At 37.5% G+C, this 20,578-nt stretch overlaps 1 protein-coding gene across 1 annotated transcript in view; it reads right to left on the bottom strand.

Moving 5' to 3' along the window:
• Positions 1-20,578, bottom strand: part of REV3L (REV3 like, DNA directed polymerase zeta catalytic subunit) — a 115,394-nt gene that overhangs the window by 46,752 nt on the left and 48,064 nt on the right. Inside the window, exons 4-11 of the mRNA XM_027454696.3 lie at positions 19,345-19,505; positions 16,833-16,929; positions 7,315-7,409; positions 6,674-6,778; positions 5,545-5,629; positions 5,311-5,459; positions 4,892-5,020; positions 2,465-2,702 (exon numbers count right to left, since the gene is read on the bottom strand). Coding sequence (XP_027310497.2) covers positions 2,465-2,702; positions 4,892-5,020; positions 5,311-5,459; positions 5,545-5,629; positions 6,674-6,778; positions 7,315-7,409; positions 16,833-16,929; positions 19,345-19,505 — 1,059 coding nt within the window. The remainder of the gene's footprint in view (positions 1-2,464; positions 2,703-4,891; positions 5,021-5,310; positions 5,460-5,544; positions 5,630-6,673; positions 6,779-7,314; positions 7,410-16,832; positions 16,930-19,344; positions 19,506-20,578) is intronic.

Below are 20,578 nucleotides of genomic sequence, written 5' to 3'. Positions count from 1 at the left end.
ATGAACTCACAGAAATCTCAAAGACTTCAGCAAAGACAAATCCAGTGTCACATAAATTGGATAAAATAACTCCATACACTGCTACGGGCAGGAAGCTACCTAGGTACAAAATGGTTTTGTGGAAAAGGATGTAAAAACCCTGGAGGAGAAAAGTCTGAGTGTGCAGTGTGCTTTTGTAGCTGCATCCTGGACTGCAACTGCAAGACTGTAGCCATTATCATTAACTGTGAGGCTGCATCTGGAGTATTGGGCTCAGTTTTGGGCTCCCCACTACAAGGCTGACACTGACAAAACCGGTGCAAATCCAGCTGAGAGCCACCAAGGTGACTGGAGGCTGGAGCACATGATTTATAAGGAAGGGCTAAGGGAATAGGATTTGTTCAGCCTTGAGAAAAAACTAAGATCTTGTTGCACTCATCAGAGACTCAGTGGGTAGATGTAAAGAAAAAAACAGATTCAGAGGCCCATGGTAGTGTGATAAGGGAAAGCGGACACAGGGCTGCCTCAGGGAATGTCATGTATAAGGACAAAATTCTTCACCATGAGGGTGTCTGAACACTGGAACATGTCCATAGAGGCTATGCAACCTCTAGCCTTGGAGATATTCAAAATTCAACAAGAAAAGGTCCTAGGCAGCTGATCTAGTCAAAGCTGCTTTGACCACAGCACTGGACTAGGTAACATTTAGATGTTTCTTCTGAGATTATGCTACAATCCTGTGCACAAAGCAAAGCTTTGTCAATATTAGCAAATCAAGTCAGGCTTGAGATGACTTCTGCAAAGAACAACTTGGATCTCTCTGCATTCAAAATTTGTCTAACACTGCATGACACCACCATATGGCTCTTCATGTCTTGCTGGGCTTTTATCTCCCATCAGAAGTCAAATCCAAGCTGTTTAATTCAGTCACTAGGGTGTTGTGGCAACCCGTTATCTCAATGTATCATTTGATATAATGGAAGATTGGTTCCCAATAACAAAAATTCATAGAATGCATGCATGCATTAAGAAGCAGCACAAACAGAATGAACCATGAGCAGAATAGGGTTGGATCCATCGTCAGACTCAAACTGCTTCTTCATGCATGACCTGAATCATACTCATGCTCTCTTGTGAAGTCAGTCCAAATTCTGAAGTGATCACACTGAGGCAAAGCTTGTAATTCCCTCTAGGTATCAGCTGACTCCACATGGAAGCACTTGCTACGTACATTCTCCCTAGTGCTTTCTGCCTGAGATGAAGATGCAGGCATATACGAGCAAGCTACTCATGAGCCAACTCATCATGTCTGATGAGTTTTTAAGATGGATTCTTTATTGTATAAAAGCAGTTAATTGCTTCAGGATCTACTTGACTACAGAAATTGTACAGTCATGCCTATAGACAGCTGTGTCCAAGGTAATGAATTCTGCAAGATACAGGCTAGTTTTACACAAATACTGCCACTAAAGATTAAAGAAAAGTGTTTTAGATTCTGGAAATTCCAACTTTCCAGAGTACCGAGGGGAAAAAAAAGAGAAAATAAAGGTCAAATAGGAAAAGTTGCTTTAGAGATGAAGTATCTCTAGAACCAGGAGACTAATGATCTAACTTTGGATTCTGTTACAACTTTTCTGCATGCCTTTACAAAATAAAAGATTCAGTATTTCTATGCCTCTCTTGCTCTCTGAATCATACCATAATTGTGATTTTCTATTAAAAAAATATCAAAATGTTACATCTGTTAAGTTTCTCATCTCTCAAATAGAATTATAAATACCAGAAGGTGCCTGCCTAATGCATGAGTGACGAGAAACTGTATATAGCTTCTTTCAACAGTCATCAGTGCAGACTACAAAATGTCATTACAACCTGAGAAGGTGTTCCAAGATTCTTGGCCTTAAAAATATTCAAGCTGCTGACCTTTAGCAGTCTAACAAAGTGAGCAACGTTCATGTTTCAATTTAAGCTTTGAGCACAGAAACAAATGGGTGTTCTGAGAAGAACACCCATTCTGGGTCAGGTCAGTCTTTGCAAGAATGTTTCTTAACCATTCACTGTAATGAAAGTTAAGGCACATGCATGAAATACACCTTACATTTGTACTGTATTCATGGTGTGACTTTAAAAAGAGGTTACAACTAAAATTTTCATACTTGGACTTGTAGAAAAAAAAAAAACACTACTCAATTTTTCCTCAAACAGCAAGCTAGAAGCTTATGTGAAGTCAAACCTAAACATTTCACCTATATCTGAAACTGAAAGAGTCACATATGAAACTGAAGAGTCACAGCATCAGCTGCACAACTGCATTCTGTCCCAAGATCTGCAGAATTTTTTTCAATGCTTTCAACAGAGACACCTCTACGGTGCACATTAGCACACTTGAAAATGGGGGGAGGAGGAACAGTAAGGGGAGAGGGAGAGCAGGAGGAAAGGATGTGGCAGAGAAGAACACATTAAGAAAAGCAAATCACATATATACCTTCTTTTTGGCCCAGGCTCTTCAATGCTACTGTCCCACCTTTGCGACATTACCAAGCTAAGTTCCATTTCCTCTTTCTCGCACTGTGGCTCATTTTCTTCATCATCACTGTTCTGAGAAATTCGACAGCTTCCAAGAGAACGATGGTGAGAGAGTGTTTTGTGATGTCCCATCTGATAGCCATCATTCTCCAAACCAGCCAATAGATCAATCATGGCCTCATCAGCACTACTGTTCACTGCAGAAAGAGCCCCCAAAACACAATTTATATTTTGTTCTCCTTGTAAATGCCTAGTTATACTCTCCTGGTAAAACAAAACCCTCAACATTTAAAAATCTACTAGCTTGCTACTGTCCAAAGCAAAGTGGTTAAAGCAACAAAGCACTCTTCATACCTGTCTTATTTTACAGTTTTATAATTTGTTATGTTTTCTAGCTCTTTATTTAGAATACTGACAATCTTCATTTTATTTCTGCCCTTCTGTTCCAATTGTAGTAGATTTAGTGGAAGCACTTCTCTTGGCCTCCACCCTCCTACACTTCCTCATGTTTAGTAAAGCTTCACTCTTCCCTTTCATTTCAGCATGCGTGCCAGCTTCTGAAACATCCCTGCCTTCTCTTGCTCTCTCCATCTCAATGGCTGCGTTAACTTTGTTGGGCACTTTTCTCTGTGCCGCTTGGAAGACTTTCAATCACTGCATCTCATGAAAGATGGTGCTGATTTTTAGTGACTGGTCCTTCTTTCGTTTTGGAATTTCCTATAATGCTTAACTTCATCTCCCCTTTCTTGCTCCTATAATCTGTGTTACTATTTCTATGTTCCTTTATTTCACACCAAAAGTTCATCTGATTTTGTTCATCCCTTATATCTCATTTTTGATTTGCTTTATCTGAACCGAGTTTATACCAACTCATGCATGTTTTCTCATTCTTCATTTTTATTTCTTAAGCATCATTCCAAGTCATAATTTTTCTATCACTCTCTTCCTGATTACCTTTCATTTGACCTCATCACCAATTTATGGTTTCCAGTCTATTAGGCATCTTTGTTACTTCTCTCTCCTTTTCCTCTGGCTGAAGAACTACAATGTCTATTTTCTTTCCTCAGGAAATATCACGATTTACAGTGATCCTGAGAATCATATGGGTCTCAATATCTGTGACGAAAGCATTTTCCATTTTCCCAGCTTTACAAAGGCTTCACAAGACACCACTCTATCATTTAGAATGGAAAACACTGCCTTTGCTGGAGTTCTGAATAAACTTCACTTTCTCTCCTTCTTTGCCCTTTATAATGCCCTGTCATTAACCTCCAAACTTGACTTCCCATTAATATAAACATTATTATATACTTCACACCAGAAGAAGTAGTGTGTTTCACAACCCTTATGGCACTTTGACTCTACAAAGGGCATAGTAAAGACTAGTCCATGCTATGAAGGAACATGAGAAACTGATGGTAACATGAGACACCAGCAATTAGTAGCTACATGATAAAAAGATAAAAGAAAAAGAAAGAAAAAAATAAGGTGTAAGATTTCCATCTGATTCCCTACCCACTGGAAAAAAATGCTCCTTTCAACACCCCTATTTGGTTGAGCAACTCAAACACACAGACACAGGACACATCTGTATAACTATTAGCCATTTCTCAACCTCTCAAAATAACCTTTTCACTACAAAAATCAGCGAGTATGTTTATCAGCTTCCATGTATCTTCTCAGAATGTACACAGAATAGCATGAGATATGTACCATCTATCTCTTCTATAGTATTTCTACCTGAAGTAACTTTCCATGCAAATTCCTTTGTTGTGCTATTCTATTATTGTTTTCCCCTCATGCCACCCATGTTTGTTTGCTGTCATGGTCTCTCTCCTTCTCTTTAATATTTTATTGTTCTTGTTTCTTTGCTTTCAACCATTCTTTTGTATCCATACATTTTGGGAAATATTTCTTGTGTAATTTGCCTCTCATTATCAGCCTACTAGAGCCCAGTATCTCCAGACAGCAGAAATTCTAAAGACAGCGCATGAGCATGTTCTCTGCCATTACTGTGAAAAAGACACAGTAAATGCAAGAATATCACAGACAGACAGTCAAAATCGTGTTTAGTCTAATAGTTTTAGTCCTACAACCCATGGAGCATAAAGAAGAGTACTACCCTCCAAGAGACTGCATTGAGCTGACCCGTCAAGAGGACAGGCTTACCTAACCAGTAAAACACAGTAGCTTCTACTAATACACTGTACTGGTGACATTATTAGAAAATAAGATGTTTTGTGGTGGCAGAGGTGAAGTTTCAATTTGCTTGACAAATTCTGTGAGATAAAATACTTTCTTTCACAACTAGCAGGGTAAGAGAGCACAATGAAGACTGTGGAACAATAAAACAGCCCAGAAGAAAAGACATTCCAATTATACTCACTAAAAACTGCAGTCTGACTCAGTCTTTGAGACAAATGATGAAAACTCTGACTATTCTCCACAATGTTTAAAATTGCTTCTTCATTAATAAGTGCTTCCTCTTCTTTATCAGTATGCATCCTATCAGATTCTTTAAAAGAAAAACAAAAAGCAAAAGGATAAACCTTCAAAGAGTCACAGACATCAATACAGTATGAAAGCAAACTACTTAAAATGGATTTTACTATTAAAGTTTGTTTCCATTATTTGCTGTAGCAATTTTAAAAGGCTTACTCTAACAACAGAATAAAAGTGAAACTACTCTTCAGAGGTTTTTTCACACTTGACAATCAAATCTTCCTTAGCTTCTGCTAATAGCATATACAGCCAAAGCATGACATAGATTTACGCCTAAGCAATTATGCTATTAAAAATACTCACCTTTGTTCATCTTTTTATCTTTATGCACTTCTACCATATTAGCTGGCGTACACTGAAAGGCTTCAGGAGAAAGTACCTCAGAATGTAGTGTTAGCTCAGCAGAGAACTCCTCTGATCCATTACTGTAGTCCACTGATCCTGATAACGTTCTAGTTAATTGAAAACCAATTTTTAAATGCATATTTAAGGTTTACACAGAATACCATAGTTTATGGCAAATGGCTAAGCACTTACACAGAGAAGTCATTTTGCTTGAGGATTTCTTTAAGTCTCTTCTGAAAATATTTTTCACTCTCTGTTGCTGGCACAAATCCCCGGTCTTTAAAATTTAAAAAAGATATGTTATTCACTTTTTCTTGGGCCTTCCAACACAAAGAGAGGCTAAAATTCCTAATTCTATTAGGAAATAGCTCAAAGTGGAAGTGTCCGCTAATTTTAAGTGTCAAATTCGAGGGCTGATTTTTCAAGTGTATTCAAAAACTTGAAAATACTTCATCTGCTCCCACTGATCTCATTTTCAACTGCAAGTATTAACAGCATTTAAAAATCATGTGGCAATTACATCAAGGTGAGCATCCACGAAAAGACAACTTAATCAGTGAACAATTTTGAAAATTTTGGTTTATGAAGCCTGAATAGAATTACAGAGAAACACAAGAACAAAAAGCAATCAGAAAGTACTTTGCCTCAGCCAGAAATCTATCTTTTTCCTTCTTGCAGTCCTCTGACTTGCTTGTCAAATATCATTCATATTTTAAAAGAAACAAGGCCTAGGCTCTACAGAGAACAGTCTTGTTCATTATGCAATTAATTTGCAGAGCACAGTCCTGTGTAATGAATTTTACATAAAAATAAGGGATTTCTCTACCCTTCTATGATTTTCATCTAACATCACCTTCACTTTATTTCAAGGGAACTGGCCATATCATAAACTACCATAGAAAGCTTCAGGATAAGAGATTTAATTTTGCCAGTATTTAAACATTTAAATATTTTCCATCCCAGAGTACACAACCTTAATTGTCATCATCATTTATCTTGCTGAATGCTCTGCAGCTAGTTCAATCAAGATGCTTTCAGGCAAGGTTTTGTATCTTACTTTTAAATCTGGAATACACATCCTGGTCAATCAGTAAACTTGGAACAGCAAAACAGTACAGCTAAAAAGCCCTGAAATTTGATACACTGCTTTCAACTCTACCTCCTGCTTGCTTCTCATTCAAAGTTTTTGATAAAGAGCTGCATAATATATGCTTGGTGGTTTGTTGTTGTTGTTTTAAATTATTATTATTATTATTATTATTATTATTATTATTATTATTATTATTATTATTATTATTATTATTATTATTATTATTATTACCTTGTGAATCTGGTGTCTTAATCTGAGAAGATTCACATTTCTCTCTCCGTCGCTGCTTCTCATCTTCCCATATAGCTTGCAAACCAGGGTTTCTGCCAATCTGGGCTGAAGTACACAATAACACATGAAGGGAAGTCTGTCAACATGATAAAATGCATTCTTCCCCCAACAAAACTTTTTTTTTTTTTTTTTTTTACCTTTTTTGTCATTCTAACCTGTTACTATTTTTACTGCGATTCTTGCCTTACTCAAGGATTCAGTGTTATGCCAAAGTTATAGCATAAAACTCCTAATTGTTTCTAGAAAATTCTTCAGCTATTGCTGGTCTTCTCACCAGGTTTGTGTATCTATATATATGTACATATATACACACATACTTGATATTGGTATTTTACTTAGAGTTCTGAAGCCTTCTGTTATGCATTAACGAAAACCTCTTTGTATTGCTCTGAAAACAGACTAATTTCAAATTCTGTTAGTGTTATGTTAATGTTATATTAATGTTAATGTTATAACATCACCAGATGACTAATACTGAAATCTGGAATCTGGACTGTGGCTTAACTAAGCTGAACCTTAACAAAGAGATGACAATACAGTTGTTTTAAAATATTTTATGTGCAAAGTTATTGATACTTCACCTTCAATATCCAGTTGATTTAAAATGTCAGCAGCTACTGCATCCACCTCCAATTCACAGGTACTTTGTGGCTCAACACCTTTCAACATTAAAGAACTGTGACAACATAAATAATGTCAGTTAATTTTATCAGTATGTTGACTTTGAAACATGCATCATCACTGTTTTTTTTAACTAACATATGAAGTATTTTGGGGGGATGAGGATGAGTAAATGAATACAGAATTACCAGTTCTCATCCTCACCTGCAAAGCCTTAAATTAATGGTTATATCCCAAATCTAATTAGATGGGAAATTTGTCTCTTCAGTTTAAAGGGATTACACTTTTTCTTTGGTGGGAAGAAGAGAAAGAAGTGGTAAACAATACTAAATACTACAGCATTTATAATGTTCTCCTCATCAAATACAGTATGAAATGGTCTGTAGAACTCTCAGGCAATAGACCACCTGTGTTAGCATAACCTTATATCCAGAAGAAATAGCAGGAAGAACTTTCCTTCAATGTTCACAGTTCAGAGCAATCAAAACAGTGTAAAACTTCTTACTAAGGGAAGTGAAGCAAAAACTGTTTTATTTTTCACAACCTACTTTTTATTTAGGGGGTGAGGTGTGTGCCTGGAGGAAGCCTGGTAAATAGGAACTGGGTATTAGCATCCCAAACATAAGCACAACTAGGATTAACTGGCTTGGTAAAGACTTAAAATACAAGAAACAGATTTGAGCTTATTGTGTAGTGATCTGATCATCTTCCTTTTCAGTGACATATGTGCTAAGGTCAGTGGCCTTCCACCTGTTGCTGTCAGTGAGCTATATTTAAGAAGTCCATGGAGAAGGCTAAGAAAGAGAAACCTCTCAGGTGTATGTCAAAGTCTGTTTATCCTTGGCAAACTTTTAGGGGAACAGAAAATCCTTTCAATGCTATCAACAACTGAAATAGGCTATTCTTTAATTAAAATCTGATAATCTTTAAGATCCTCTGTCTAGGTTAATTGTCTCGTTACTTACAACATCTGCATGTATTCTCTAACAACAACAACAAAGGCTCAAGAATATCAGTGTAGATTCTAAGATATAATTCATCGGTATTTCCAGTTCTCTCTGTAAGCTCCGAACAGAAGGCAGTATAGTGCAAATAGGCAACAGATGTATTTAAAGCTAGATATCCCTGACAACTTCTCTGGAAATGAAGTATTAAGCTATCTAGAAATCTGAAAGAAATGTAAAATTAAACTGCTAAGATACTGCTTATGTTGTAAGAGAAAAATTCTGAAGACTTCTCAGAAAACAGCCCATGCAAAGACCCACCTACAGTCCGTGATGTAAGTGAATTGCCAAATGAAGGAATACTTCCAAACACGTGCAACATTTCTCTCACTTCCTTCTGGCCCCCAGCTTTCCTGGGTTCCCCCACAAGAACAACCCTTTCCTCCACAAACTGAGGTCCTACTGCCCAAAGGGCAAAGGCTGAGGTATTATCTTCAAAAGAAGAAAAGGGGGTGGGGGAGTGGGATAAATTAAGGAGGGACAACACAGCAGGGCATAAGCAACCCAGGAGGTTCCTGGAATGCGCTGGTGATAACTTCCAAGTGATAGAGGAGCCAACAAGGAGAGCTGCTGTGCTGGGCCTTGTTCTCACCAACAAGGCTTGTGGGGAATGTGAAGCTCAAGTGCAGTCTTGGCTGCAATGACCATGAAATAGTGGAGGTAAAAGATCCTTAGGGCAGCAAGCAGGGCGCACAATTCACTGCCCTGAACTTCAGGAGAGCAGGCTTCAGTCTCTTCATGGATCTGCTTGGTAGAGTACTATGGGATAAAGCTCTAGAAGGAAGAGGGGGCCAAAAAAGATGGTTAATATTCAAGGATCACCTCCTCCAAGCTCCGGAGGGATGCATCCCAATAAAAGAGGAAGTCAGGCAAAAACACCAGGAGGCCTGCATGGATGAACAAGGAGCTCCTAGCCAAACTCAAACAGAAACAGGAGGCCTACAGAGGGTGGAAGCAAGGACAGGCAGCCTGGGAGGGATACAGAGAAATTGTCTGAGCAGCCAGGGATCAGGTTAGGAAAGCTAAAGCCCTGATAGAACTAAATCCTTCTAGGGATGTCAATGGCAACAAAAAAAGGCTTCTGTAAGTGCATCAGTGGTAAAAGAAAAACTAGGGAAAATGTGGGCCCTCACTGGAAGGAAATGGAAAGCCTGGTTACCCAGAATATGGAAAAGACAGAAGTACTCAATGACTTTTCTGCAACTGGATGCATGGTCACACTCAAAGAGTTGTGGTTAATGGCTTGATGTCCAGGTGGAGACCAGTGATGAGTGGTGTTCCTCAGGGGTCAGTATTGGGACCAGGACTGTTTAATGTCTTTGTTGGTGACATGGATTGAGTGCACCCTCAGCAAGTCTCCTGATGACCCCAAGCAGTGTGGTGCAGTCAACGTGCTGGAGGGAAAGGATGCCATTCAGAAGGACCATGCTTGAGAGGTGGGCCTGTGCCAAACTCACGAAGTCCTACAAGGCCAAATGGAAAGTCCTGCACCTGGGTCAGGGCAATCCCGAGGACAAATACAGGCTGGGCAGAAAATGGATTGAGAGCATGCCTGCAGAGAAGCACTCATGAGGGTGTGGGAGATGGTTGATGAGAAACGTAACACGAGCCAGCAATGTGCACTTGCAGCTCAGAAAGCCAACCTAGGAACCACATAAAGAAAGGCACTGGAAAACAAATACTTTTCCTAGTAAGTCTGTTAGATCCCACTATTATGTAGAGAGAAAAGTGAAATTGTTAGGCTATAACTACTTTATTAATCCTGTGTATATTTATCAACCTATGAAGAAATATTAACCGTTGAAATATCAACTGCATTTTGCATAATGCAGAAATAGCTTCCTGCATTGCTGGGGAGAACACTGAGACCTCCTAAGTAAATAAGAAAATTATTTTTAAACATAAAAGAATGAAGTTCTGAAACAGTTCATCTTTTCTATTTTATTTAAGTCTCATTTCTATACACTTACAGCTTGGTAGTTTTGTTTAGGCAGAGAACTGCATGACACGATGGAAGTAAAACCAGTGTTAGAGTTCTAAGCAAAAAATTAAACCAGTCTTAAATAATCTTAAAATATCGGCATTTATGGGTGTAAAGACAGAGAGGACTGAAAGGAGATATACAGTCATCTGGTTGTTGATTCTGTCCATGTATCACAGTAATGAAAAGCTCTAGTTTGGTTGGGCAACTGATGCATAATGTGACTTTTGGGGTAAGGAAAAAATATTCTTCTTCAGTAAGCTGAGGGGGTTTTCTGTGATAACCTCAACCTGTCTACAGTAGACTCAGCTTCCAAGAATCATCCTTCCTCTCCTCTTGTATCACATTATAACAAGGGAAACACTATTGGGAAGTGAAACCCTGTATTATACATACTGTAAAAATGAGAAACAGAACCGAAATGAAGGGTAAGAAAAAATGAATAGGTATCATGACAGTAAATTTCAGAAACTGGTAGACACTTAATATTTTGAAAGCACATCATTTAAAAGCTGAGAGAAAAAGTTTGCAGAATAATTTCTGGGCAACCATACTTTTAAAATTTGTGACGTCAAGTTTTGTGGTTGCCTTAATACCATAGATGTAATATTGCAAACTTTTTTCACTTTTATTTTAGTTTTGGTTTTGCTCTGCTACAGGAAAAGAATGCAGAACAAGACATTTCTTTCTTTTAAACATCAAAAAGCAGTCCAACAGAACTAGTGAAGCACACATGTAGAATTCATTAATGACTGTAAGATACATATTAACATATGATTACCAATCCCTCCAGTCAGCAGTACTGGTTCAGAGCTTTTGTGATAATTAAAAAAATAGATCATAGAACTCCTAAATCAAAGCAGCTCAGCCTTTTTACCTGAAGCAGACTACCATGCCCTAATGCATACTTAATGCAAACATAAGTACTATCCGTTGCCATCGTTTCCCTTCCCTCCCAGTCACATTATCAATTGAGAAACGAGTCCACAATACAACCAGAATGCACACTTTTCATGTCACTGCATCTCCCAATACTCCTAAATCAAGCCACATATCCTGAGCAGCTATAAGGCTGCAATTACCAGGTGAGAAGACAGCATGAAAATGCCAGAAAATATCCAGTCTCCTAACTTTAGCCAGTTGAACACATGAACTACTTTAGGTGATTAGCAATTATTATGACTTGGAAGATTCTCAAAGTGGTCTGTTCACCACATATTGCCCTATGGATACGTAGGGCTAACCATTGGGTTTATACCGTATGAAAAAGACAATGTCAATGTAATCTCAAAATCATGATTTGAGAATCTCTCTATTAAAACAAGGTTAGAAAATAAGATTTATCATGTCCCAGCCAACACTTTTCATATCATCTAGGTTTCATTTTGTAAAACAGAACGTAGACAGAATTGTTCACAAGGCACAACTTGTAATACACGTGTATGAAAGGCAGGCTTAACCAAGGAGAAGCACAGGATTGGAGGCAACCTATCTGTACAAGATTAAAGTTTACTCTGATGAGAAGCAAGATAAATCATGGTTGCAAAACACTGTGTTGCCTGACTAGACTACTAGAGATATTCAAACCAATTCATTTAAAATTCCCTTTTATACCTGCAGACTATGCTGAAAAAGGGAAATACAAATCCATTGTACCTTTGTAACTAAGCTCCAAATCAATTATTTTGAGACGAGGCAGAGAGGCTAAAGAGAACGATCCTAATTTTTGAGGAAAGTAGAAGCTTGTTGGCACTATCCACTGCCATAATAACAATGGAGGATGAAAGCTGAGCTCACTGTACTCAAAGAAAGTACCAAGGTTTGGTTCCTCAGGTGCTGAGACATTGAACTAAAGCAACAATTGATACTGTATTAAAGAATTACCCACTACAGTTTGCTAGATCAAAGCCCTCAAAAACCTTGAAGAAAGGACATCAAGGTCAGTAACTTAATTCACCAATATTAATGACAGGCTAGGGAAATGAGTTCTGTGATGACTATCTCAGTTATTTATAATGTTAAACTGAGGACAGTAGATATAAAATGAATCCCACAGAGGACCTAAGAGATGTCACTCAACTGCACTGACAAGGACTTTACCTTTTCACATAATAATTCTATTATTCCATATTCTGTTCATGGAAGAAAAACTTTATTTGTCTGCATTTGTTCCAATGACTTGAATAATATATGTATTTTGCTAAAAAATAAGTGGCTAAATAAAAACATGTACATTCTGACAAGTGAGAAAAGCAATTATGACAGCCAGAAAACTAGTAGAAATCTTTAACATTATCTAACTGCTAGACTGCACAATAGTGTTATTTGTCCGATCTCTCCGCTTGCACATAAAATAGAGTTCAATAGCAGATCCAGGATTTAAAAAAGAAAGCTTTTCTCAAAAAATATCCTGCCAATTGTTCTGCTTTTAACACACCATGTCCAAGTGGTAGACTTGACTGTCAGATCACTCCAAGCCTGATGTTTACCAGAAAGTCCTCACTGGAACTCATGGAAGTGTTTCATCATTTATTATCAGCTACCTGAGGGATAAACATAAATGTGTCCTATATGAAAAATTCCTCTTGTCAAAGCTGTTGGACAGCAATGTCAAGTTCAGGTGACCACTGCCTATTTTTTGGCGGGATTTGCAGGTTCCAGTCTGCTAACGCTGGCTCGTTTCATACCTAAAACCCTTACAACATCAGGGATTCCTGGGCACCACTGGCTTTGGACATCTGTCAACTTCATAACAGAATCACTCCAGAATTAGATTTTAAAAAACTGCCCCTGGCTTAATAAATTAAGCTAACAACAGCAGCTAGTTAGTCATTATTAATCCAGAGATTTATCAGAAGTAAGACAGTACATGGCAGGGTTGAATGGTGCTCTGGAGAAGTGGTACAGTAGCAAGGTGCTACCTAGCACTGAAGAGTTGAATTCAGTCAACAAACTTTGGCACAGTTCTCAACTTTTTTCTCAAATAGGAATCCACCACTGGCATTTACTCATGCAAAATGCTGCTAACGTTACATATATAAATTCTGAGTAATATTTTGTATATTAAACACTAGGTACCAGATTCAACCATTTACTATACTGTACCACAAAGTCAAGAAATGACAAATCACTGGCACAGTTTGGTCAAATTAGAGAACTTGGTATCACCTGCAGCAAGGACTTGGCAGATTCACACTAGAATTTATCTCTAAGACTGGTTCTGCATGCACGCAATACCAAGAATAATGATTCTAAACAGGTATCTCCATCATTAATACAAGGCAGCCCTATAAATTTTGGGGTCTCAAACAACATTTGACTCAATTTTCCCCTTCTGTTTTTTCTTGAAAGACCAGCTAACAACCTAAAATATGCATAGCTGACAGATTCATGAGATCTTCTAATATGATACAACTGAAGAGCAAAGACTTAAGAGTTCAGTACTGACATGTAAACTCCAAGTACGGCTGCAAGCATTCAAATGGTGAAATAAAGTAAGTAAAAACTTTGTGCCCAACAACTCACAAAGCACTTAAATATGTAACTCGAGCTCTTCAAGAAGACTGAATAATAACACGAAGGGTCTGTGCTGGCAGTGCACAACAAAGTACATACTAATACAGCTGTTGATACAGCTATACGCAGAAAACTGATGCTTGGAGTATAGAACATACTTTGTTAAGGAAGAATAGAAGAAAAGGCAGAGTCTATCCTCAAAGTCAGATCTCTCCTCGGCAAGGTTGATCATAATGCTTACGGGCCCACTAAACTAATGCAGATGGAAATTTTCAAAATTTTAAAGGAAATGAAGTAGGAAGGCAAACTGAGATTGAGACAAACTACAATATGGCTATAATGACAAGAACGCTGTTTCACTGTTTTAAGTTGATGTCTCCCATAATTAATCCAGGAGAAATTAGGCAAATAATTTTGTATAGATTTAGAATAAAGCAAAATCATGAACAGAAAAGAGTTTAGGTTTGTTACATGTGCATCCTATAGCACAAGGAAGACAGTCATGCTAGAAAACCTTTAATAAAATAATTAGCTTTCTAGACAAAGGAACGTTTGACACAGTATCAAATGGGAAGCGATTTAAGTTGGAGGAGATGTAGATTAGTTCCTAAATTATTAAAGCAAGTAAAAAGCTGGCTAAAGGCAAAATTCCTACTGCTTATACAAAAAGATAGCAGGGTTGATTAAAAAAATCTTAGCATGGAATATGGACCAGTTTATGGGACTGAGTTTATTTCTCATCTCATTAATATTGTTGTCAGGAAATCCAGAAATGTGCTAATGAAATATGATAAGTGAGTCTGGTAGATACACTGGATACATTGCCAGATCATAGTATCATAAAACAAGAACTGAACAAATGAGAACTGGAATAAGAGAAATATGATGAAATTAAAAAATGGGATACAAGGCCCTATGTGAACTTATAAGAGATTCCAACTAGAATATTACCACTTGGACAAGAAAGGAAGAAGAGAAACATCTTGTACTAATGAATCCTAAAACGATTGTGAGACAAAGTGACATGGTAAATGACTGTAAAAGATGTCAGGGGGAGAACAACCAGTATCACTGCATAATGCACTAAAGATAATTTGTTTGGTCCTGCGGTGTTTTTACCCTGCTGGGCAGCTGAAATCCCCAACAACCATTCTCTCACTCCCCCTGCTCAAAGAAAACAGAGGGAGAAAATATGATGAAAAGGGCTCAGTGGTTGAGATAAGGACAGGGAGATCACTCACCAATTATCGTCACAGGCAAAACACATCTAGCATAGGGAGATTAATACAATTTATTGCTTATCACTAGTAGGCACAAACAATGAGAAACTAAAAACAAACTAAAAATGCCTTCCCCCCATTTACCCTCTTCTACATCCGCCCCCCATGTGGCTCAGGGAAACAGGGAATGGGGGCTGTGGTCAGTCCTTAATACAGTCTGGAGCTGGCTTTGATCTGACCTGGGGCAGCTGCTGGGCTCTGCTCAAAGAGGCCACCCCTGCACCCAAGCCCTTGCCACATAAACCCAGGACAGGTAGTAATGTGCAGTATGCAGGCTTCACATTTGAACAAATTCCTACTGGCAAAAGCACAGAGTACAAAGGACAGGCCTGATATTTGCCCTGTTACCGTTAACATCCCACAGTTGAAATGTGTGTGAGAGCTCTGAGATAGGATGGCACAAGTGAGGTGTTGCACCCTTGGCTGTATACACAAAAGCATGGCAGCAGGGGGAGAGAAGGCTTGTGTGTAGAGCCATGAACACGAGAGCCTGGAGAGGAGACACCCATGGCTCCTACTGCGCTGGGTGCATCCCTCTCGGGGTGCGACAGCCAAGGGAGAGCTATTTGCTTCCTTTTGCTGCTGTCCCCAGTATGCATCAAGTAACATCAGATAACGTGGCCTATGTTATGATCCACCTCTCTACCCCCAAAAAGGAGTCAAGCACTTTGGCTCACATAACCTAGTCAGATAAAGGTTGAAATGTGCTGTGAACGAAGTAACAAACCCTGAAGATGAGAAGTAATAGCCCAAGAAAAAATGGCTATTAATTGAGTACAAATAAAGCCATGAGACGACTATCAGATTAATGTTGTTAAAAACTCAAGTTTTAAACACACTGGAAAAAGAAGAAATATGGTTTAAAGGACTTGCTTTCTTCTGTGGAAGTGAATGATCCCAGCATATAATGCTAGCAAGCAGCATCGCATGTTGAACCTGATAAGCTGCTCAGGGAAGAATGACAGGAACTGCCCAAAGACTAAGACTACTAGATGACAGAGTATTTAAAAGGACCTGTCAAACTTTAAAATGTAGCTTAAAAATGGATTTGTTACGGATAAACTACACAAATTTGAGTTGCAGCAGATATTGGTTGTTTCCCTCCCTCCCTCTCTCAACTGCAAAAACCAAATACATGCTTTTTCTTACAGAAGCAAAGCCATTACAAGCTGTAGACTATCAAACGTCTAGAAAAAATTAAGAGCACAGGAGACACGCGTGAGAATTGTAAGTGGAGATTCTTACACAGCTATCTGAAATGGACAAATTGGAACAGCAGCTGCACACTATTCATCTGAGTTAAGGGTGATTACAAAAACAGAATCTGTGAACTGATGTGTAAGTTGTCTCTGTAACTATTAAACTGGCTTAGCTTTTCATCAGAAGTTGTTAGCTAGAAACATATTTTCTAAGAATCAGAAAACTGAATCTGCCTTATATATTGTTATTGTTAACTTCCAGTTAGATTCTCCCCACCATTTACCAAGGATACAAAGTCTCAGGTGGACAAAATACTAAGAAACAAAATAATGATCATCTGCATCACCTTAGTGCCTTTAAAAAACAAACAAAACAAACAAACATATAAAACCCTGTATATAGGGTTCCTTTAAATGTGAGACTGGAATCCTGTGGTACATAGAAGTTGCTACTAATGAGCAAGTACAGCGTATGTTAAAAAAATTAGGCACACTGACCTTGGTATTTCATCTTCATCCCATTCGATGAAAGATGCGCTGTTTGAATTTTCTGCAAAATGAATTCTATGATGTTTACTTGCACCTGATATATCACCTAAAAAGAAAAATAGTATGAGACATTAATTAACGTATGCTTCAGTAATGTTTTAATTTTTTTTACAAATATAATTACATAATTTCAACTATTATTTAATATTATCAGCCAAAATGCTTCTGAAGAATAAACTGCACTGCATGATAGTGGCTTCAGAATAACTATACTCTCATTGAAATGCCATGACTTTCTTAATTACATGTGGACACACACAAGAAAGGTCTTCTCAATGCACCAACTTTATTACAATTGAATTTGGTGTTGTCTGCTCATATCTTAACCTAAATTCTAGCTTTTATTTTTTGAGTATGTTAGTACATCATTGCTTAGTCTTGAGTAAAATTCAGGATTCCCAAGTGCCTGGGTCCTCAGGTGAGGAACAATGGAAATTAGAAGCCAAAGTAAACACTAAATTCTGCGTCACACTTTTTTTTTTTTTTCTTATCCATGAGCTGAAAGAGAATACAATACATTTCAGAAGTAGTGGCATAGTAGAAGTGTAAAACTACAATGAAGGCAGACATCATCTGACCTACAAATACAGAAAACACTCGCTTGGAGGTTTCAGCGTAAGGAAGTGTGCTCCAAGGTCATCCTGGAGAAGTCCCCTTTGAAGATTTACCACTTCCCTTGCGGTCTCCTTCTGAACCTTCACTCTTCAGACGAAGGAAAGACAATATACACGGATGTAGCACAGGAAAGAAAAAAGCCCTGGAATGGCGTTGGAGAGGAAACTGGAGGAGAAAACCTGAAAAATTACTCAGTCTCCCACTTCAACATAAAAGACCTGCTTGAACCTTGAATTTTCTCAGCTATATCAGCTTATGTCTGTGTATTCCTGTTACTACAAATTTACCAGCTGACCTCCCTCAGCCTTCAAAACTGTCTGCTCGTCTAAGTGACAAAAATAGCACTGGAAACAGGCTTTTGATGCTGCCTACTTACTTTTAGGAACAGATTGATTATGGATGTTTCTATTCCTCATCAAACTGATTTTTAGATCATCGTCTGCAAGGGAGGAAAAATAAATATGCTGCACGTATTTAGGTAAAGGCTTCTACTGCCATCTAGGACACACAGTGCAGTCTGGCCTGAGGGGCACAAACTACAGTTGACTAAAACGAATGTATACACCCAAGACACGGACATTATCAAGCAGGCAGGTAAGCATGGCCTAGGTCTCTCATTCTTAAATAAATGATGAATGAGACTATAAACAGCTTACATCTCTATCATCTATCATGTGAAAGCAAAAGGAAGAAGAGCTATGGAAAAACAATGGGGGCAACTACTTAATACAGCTGGATTATGTGTCTCCAGAAGGCCACTTTGGATGTTTGGATAATGACAGGCACTGACTATACTTCCTCGGGACTGAAGGTCCTGAAAATGCTGTGGCTGAGCTTTTGATTTTCTGCAGTTACAACACCACCAAAAAGCATGGCCTACTGCTGTATATGGAAAGAGTATTTCTTTAGATGTTATGAAACTCCATGGAGTAATCTATTGCTGTCTAGATATATATGCATAAGAATAATGGGAAGAATTAAAGTCAGCATGATTCATTTCCTGTTTTTACAGAAAGGTACTTTACCGTTCTTTTAAAATCTTGCTTTAGCTGTAAGAACAATTATGATTTAGCAAAACAACATTTATTTTTTTAAATGTAAGTACCAAAGACATAATGTTTTTCCTACTGCTACACCCCCTTTATACTGAAGCATTTAGATAAAATTATGGATGTTCTTACCAATCTTCTGTTTTATCCAAGTGTATACATTCTAAATGCCAAGCTAATTTTTAAAACGAAAAATTAAAAATACCTCAATTGCTCAGACTTTTATACCTCAAATTTCAACAGTGAGCAAATGACCTTAGTACAAGCGGAAGCGTTCTGCTTAAGAACAGTGGAAAATTATTATAATCTAGCTAAAATTTTGTCACTACCGCACTAGAAAGTCACTACTGCAGCAAAAAATGAATTAAAACTGGCATAGGGATGAAAAACAAATGTCAGTAAAATTAAAGGAACACAATTACTATACATCTTTTGTATAAATCCAAATATCAAATACTATAAACAATGTTTTTTGTTTTAAATGTCTAACTTGAAAAGAGCGATGAACGTCTTGTGAAAACGGTCAAAGTGACATTTCTGACAGAACATGTGGTTTTTGATACATAGCATCTCATTTCAGATGGTCTTTTCTCCAGTCCCAATACACAGGCAGAAAATGAAAAAAATACAAAAAATTACACATGGAATTTGTTTTGACCCAGAAGACAAACTGTAACGATGTGATACCCATTCAGACACAAACCGCGGCAGGAATGCTACAACTAGTGACATTTTATTTGAAATGTGAGCTTTTAGCTTTCAGAACAATTACTTAGTCTTAAGAAAAAACTCCTTACTTTTCCTCCTTGCCTTTCTGAATTTTACAGCAGCCAGGTTTATTAAATTCATTCCATATAAGTTGTAATCTATAAAGAGTTGAAGGAGGTAGGGAATATGGGCTTCATGAGGCTGGTAAGATTTGTTCATTATGGCTCCACCTTGCAGAAGCTCACATACTCTAAAATTAAAAACAAATTAGAACATAAAACAACAATTGTTTTTCCTGTACAACAATACTGATGTCTGATTTTACCAAAATATAAAGTATGTACACTTCTTAAATTTTGCTTTAGTCGTAAATCTTAAGAGCTTTGTTTTCACAAAAACGTATCCACAAAAATGTCTCCTGGTAATGAACACTGGGTGTAAATTACAAATGAGCTGTAAATCCTCCGGCTTTAAAACAAACAAACAAAAAAAATAAAACAAAACCTCCAAAGAAAAATCATACCATGTACTATTTTTGCAACATGTCCAAAGCCACTGCGGTCCATGGAAATCCGTTTACAAAGCAAATATGGCAGCTGTATGCCTCCAAACCAGTAATAACTTGGAATTTCTCTCCAGTTCTCCCTTGCATATATATGAAGTCCTGCATGTTTTTAAAGTTTCAAACTGTCTGCGTAGAAGCAGCATTTTAATAGCTTCCCAGAAGTATGACAAATCTGCTGTTTTAAACACCTGCACATTAAAAAGCAACTGCAGGTATTTGCATAATTATCTATCGGTGCAATACATTTATCCCTAAGTAATATGAGCTTTATAAATCAAAGACTAGCAGTAAGTATTTCTAAATGCCATAAATTGTATTCAAAAAAATAAAGTTTTATCTAAGATTAAAAGAATAAACTACGTGAAGTGTCAGTCCTTATTTGGATAAGAGTAATTCAAACATGAGAAGTTTCAAAGTAAAAGGTCCAAATAACTGTCAGCAAGTCATACGTGCACACAGATTACATTAAGATGGAAATTTAACATAATGTGGAATTTTACTAGCCTGGAACAAAAACAGGCAATCCCATCTTACAATCACATATTAGATCTTCAAAAAAAGTTATGAGAGGCAATACTAGACAATCAATGCTTGAGAAATCATTCCTCCTTATTTATTACTGTCACAGTAGTTGCAGTAAATTCAGGAAGTCTGAGGTCAACAGTACTTTTATTTTATAGGCTATTACTCTATTGTGAAATTTAGAAACTGTTTAATAACAAAAACTATCCAATTTTCCAAGTATATTTTAATTTTAG

The sequence above is a fragment of the Anas platyrhynchos genome, chromosome 3, assembly GCF_047663525.1.
Source record: "Anas platyrhynchos isolate ZD024472 breed Pekin duck chromosome 3, IASCAAS_PekinDuck_T2T, whole genome shotgun sequence".
NCBI classification, from domain to species: Eukaryota; Metazoa; Chordata; class Aves; order Anseriformes; family Anatidae; genus Anas; species Anas platyrhynchos.
Note: the sequence above shows the minus strand (reverse complement) of the source record. Positions and strands in the feature narration are given on the sequence as shown.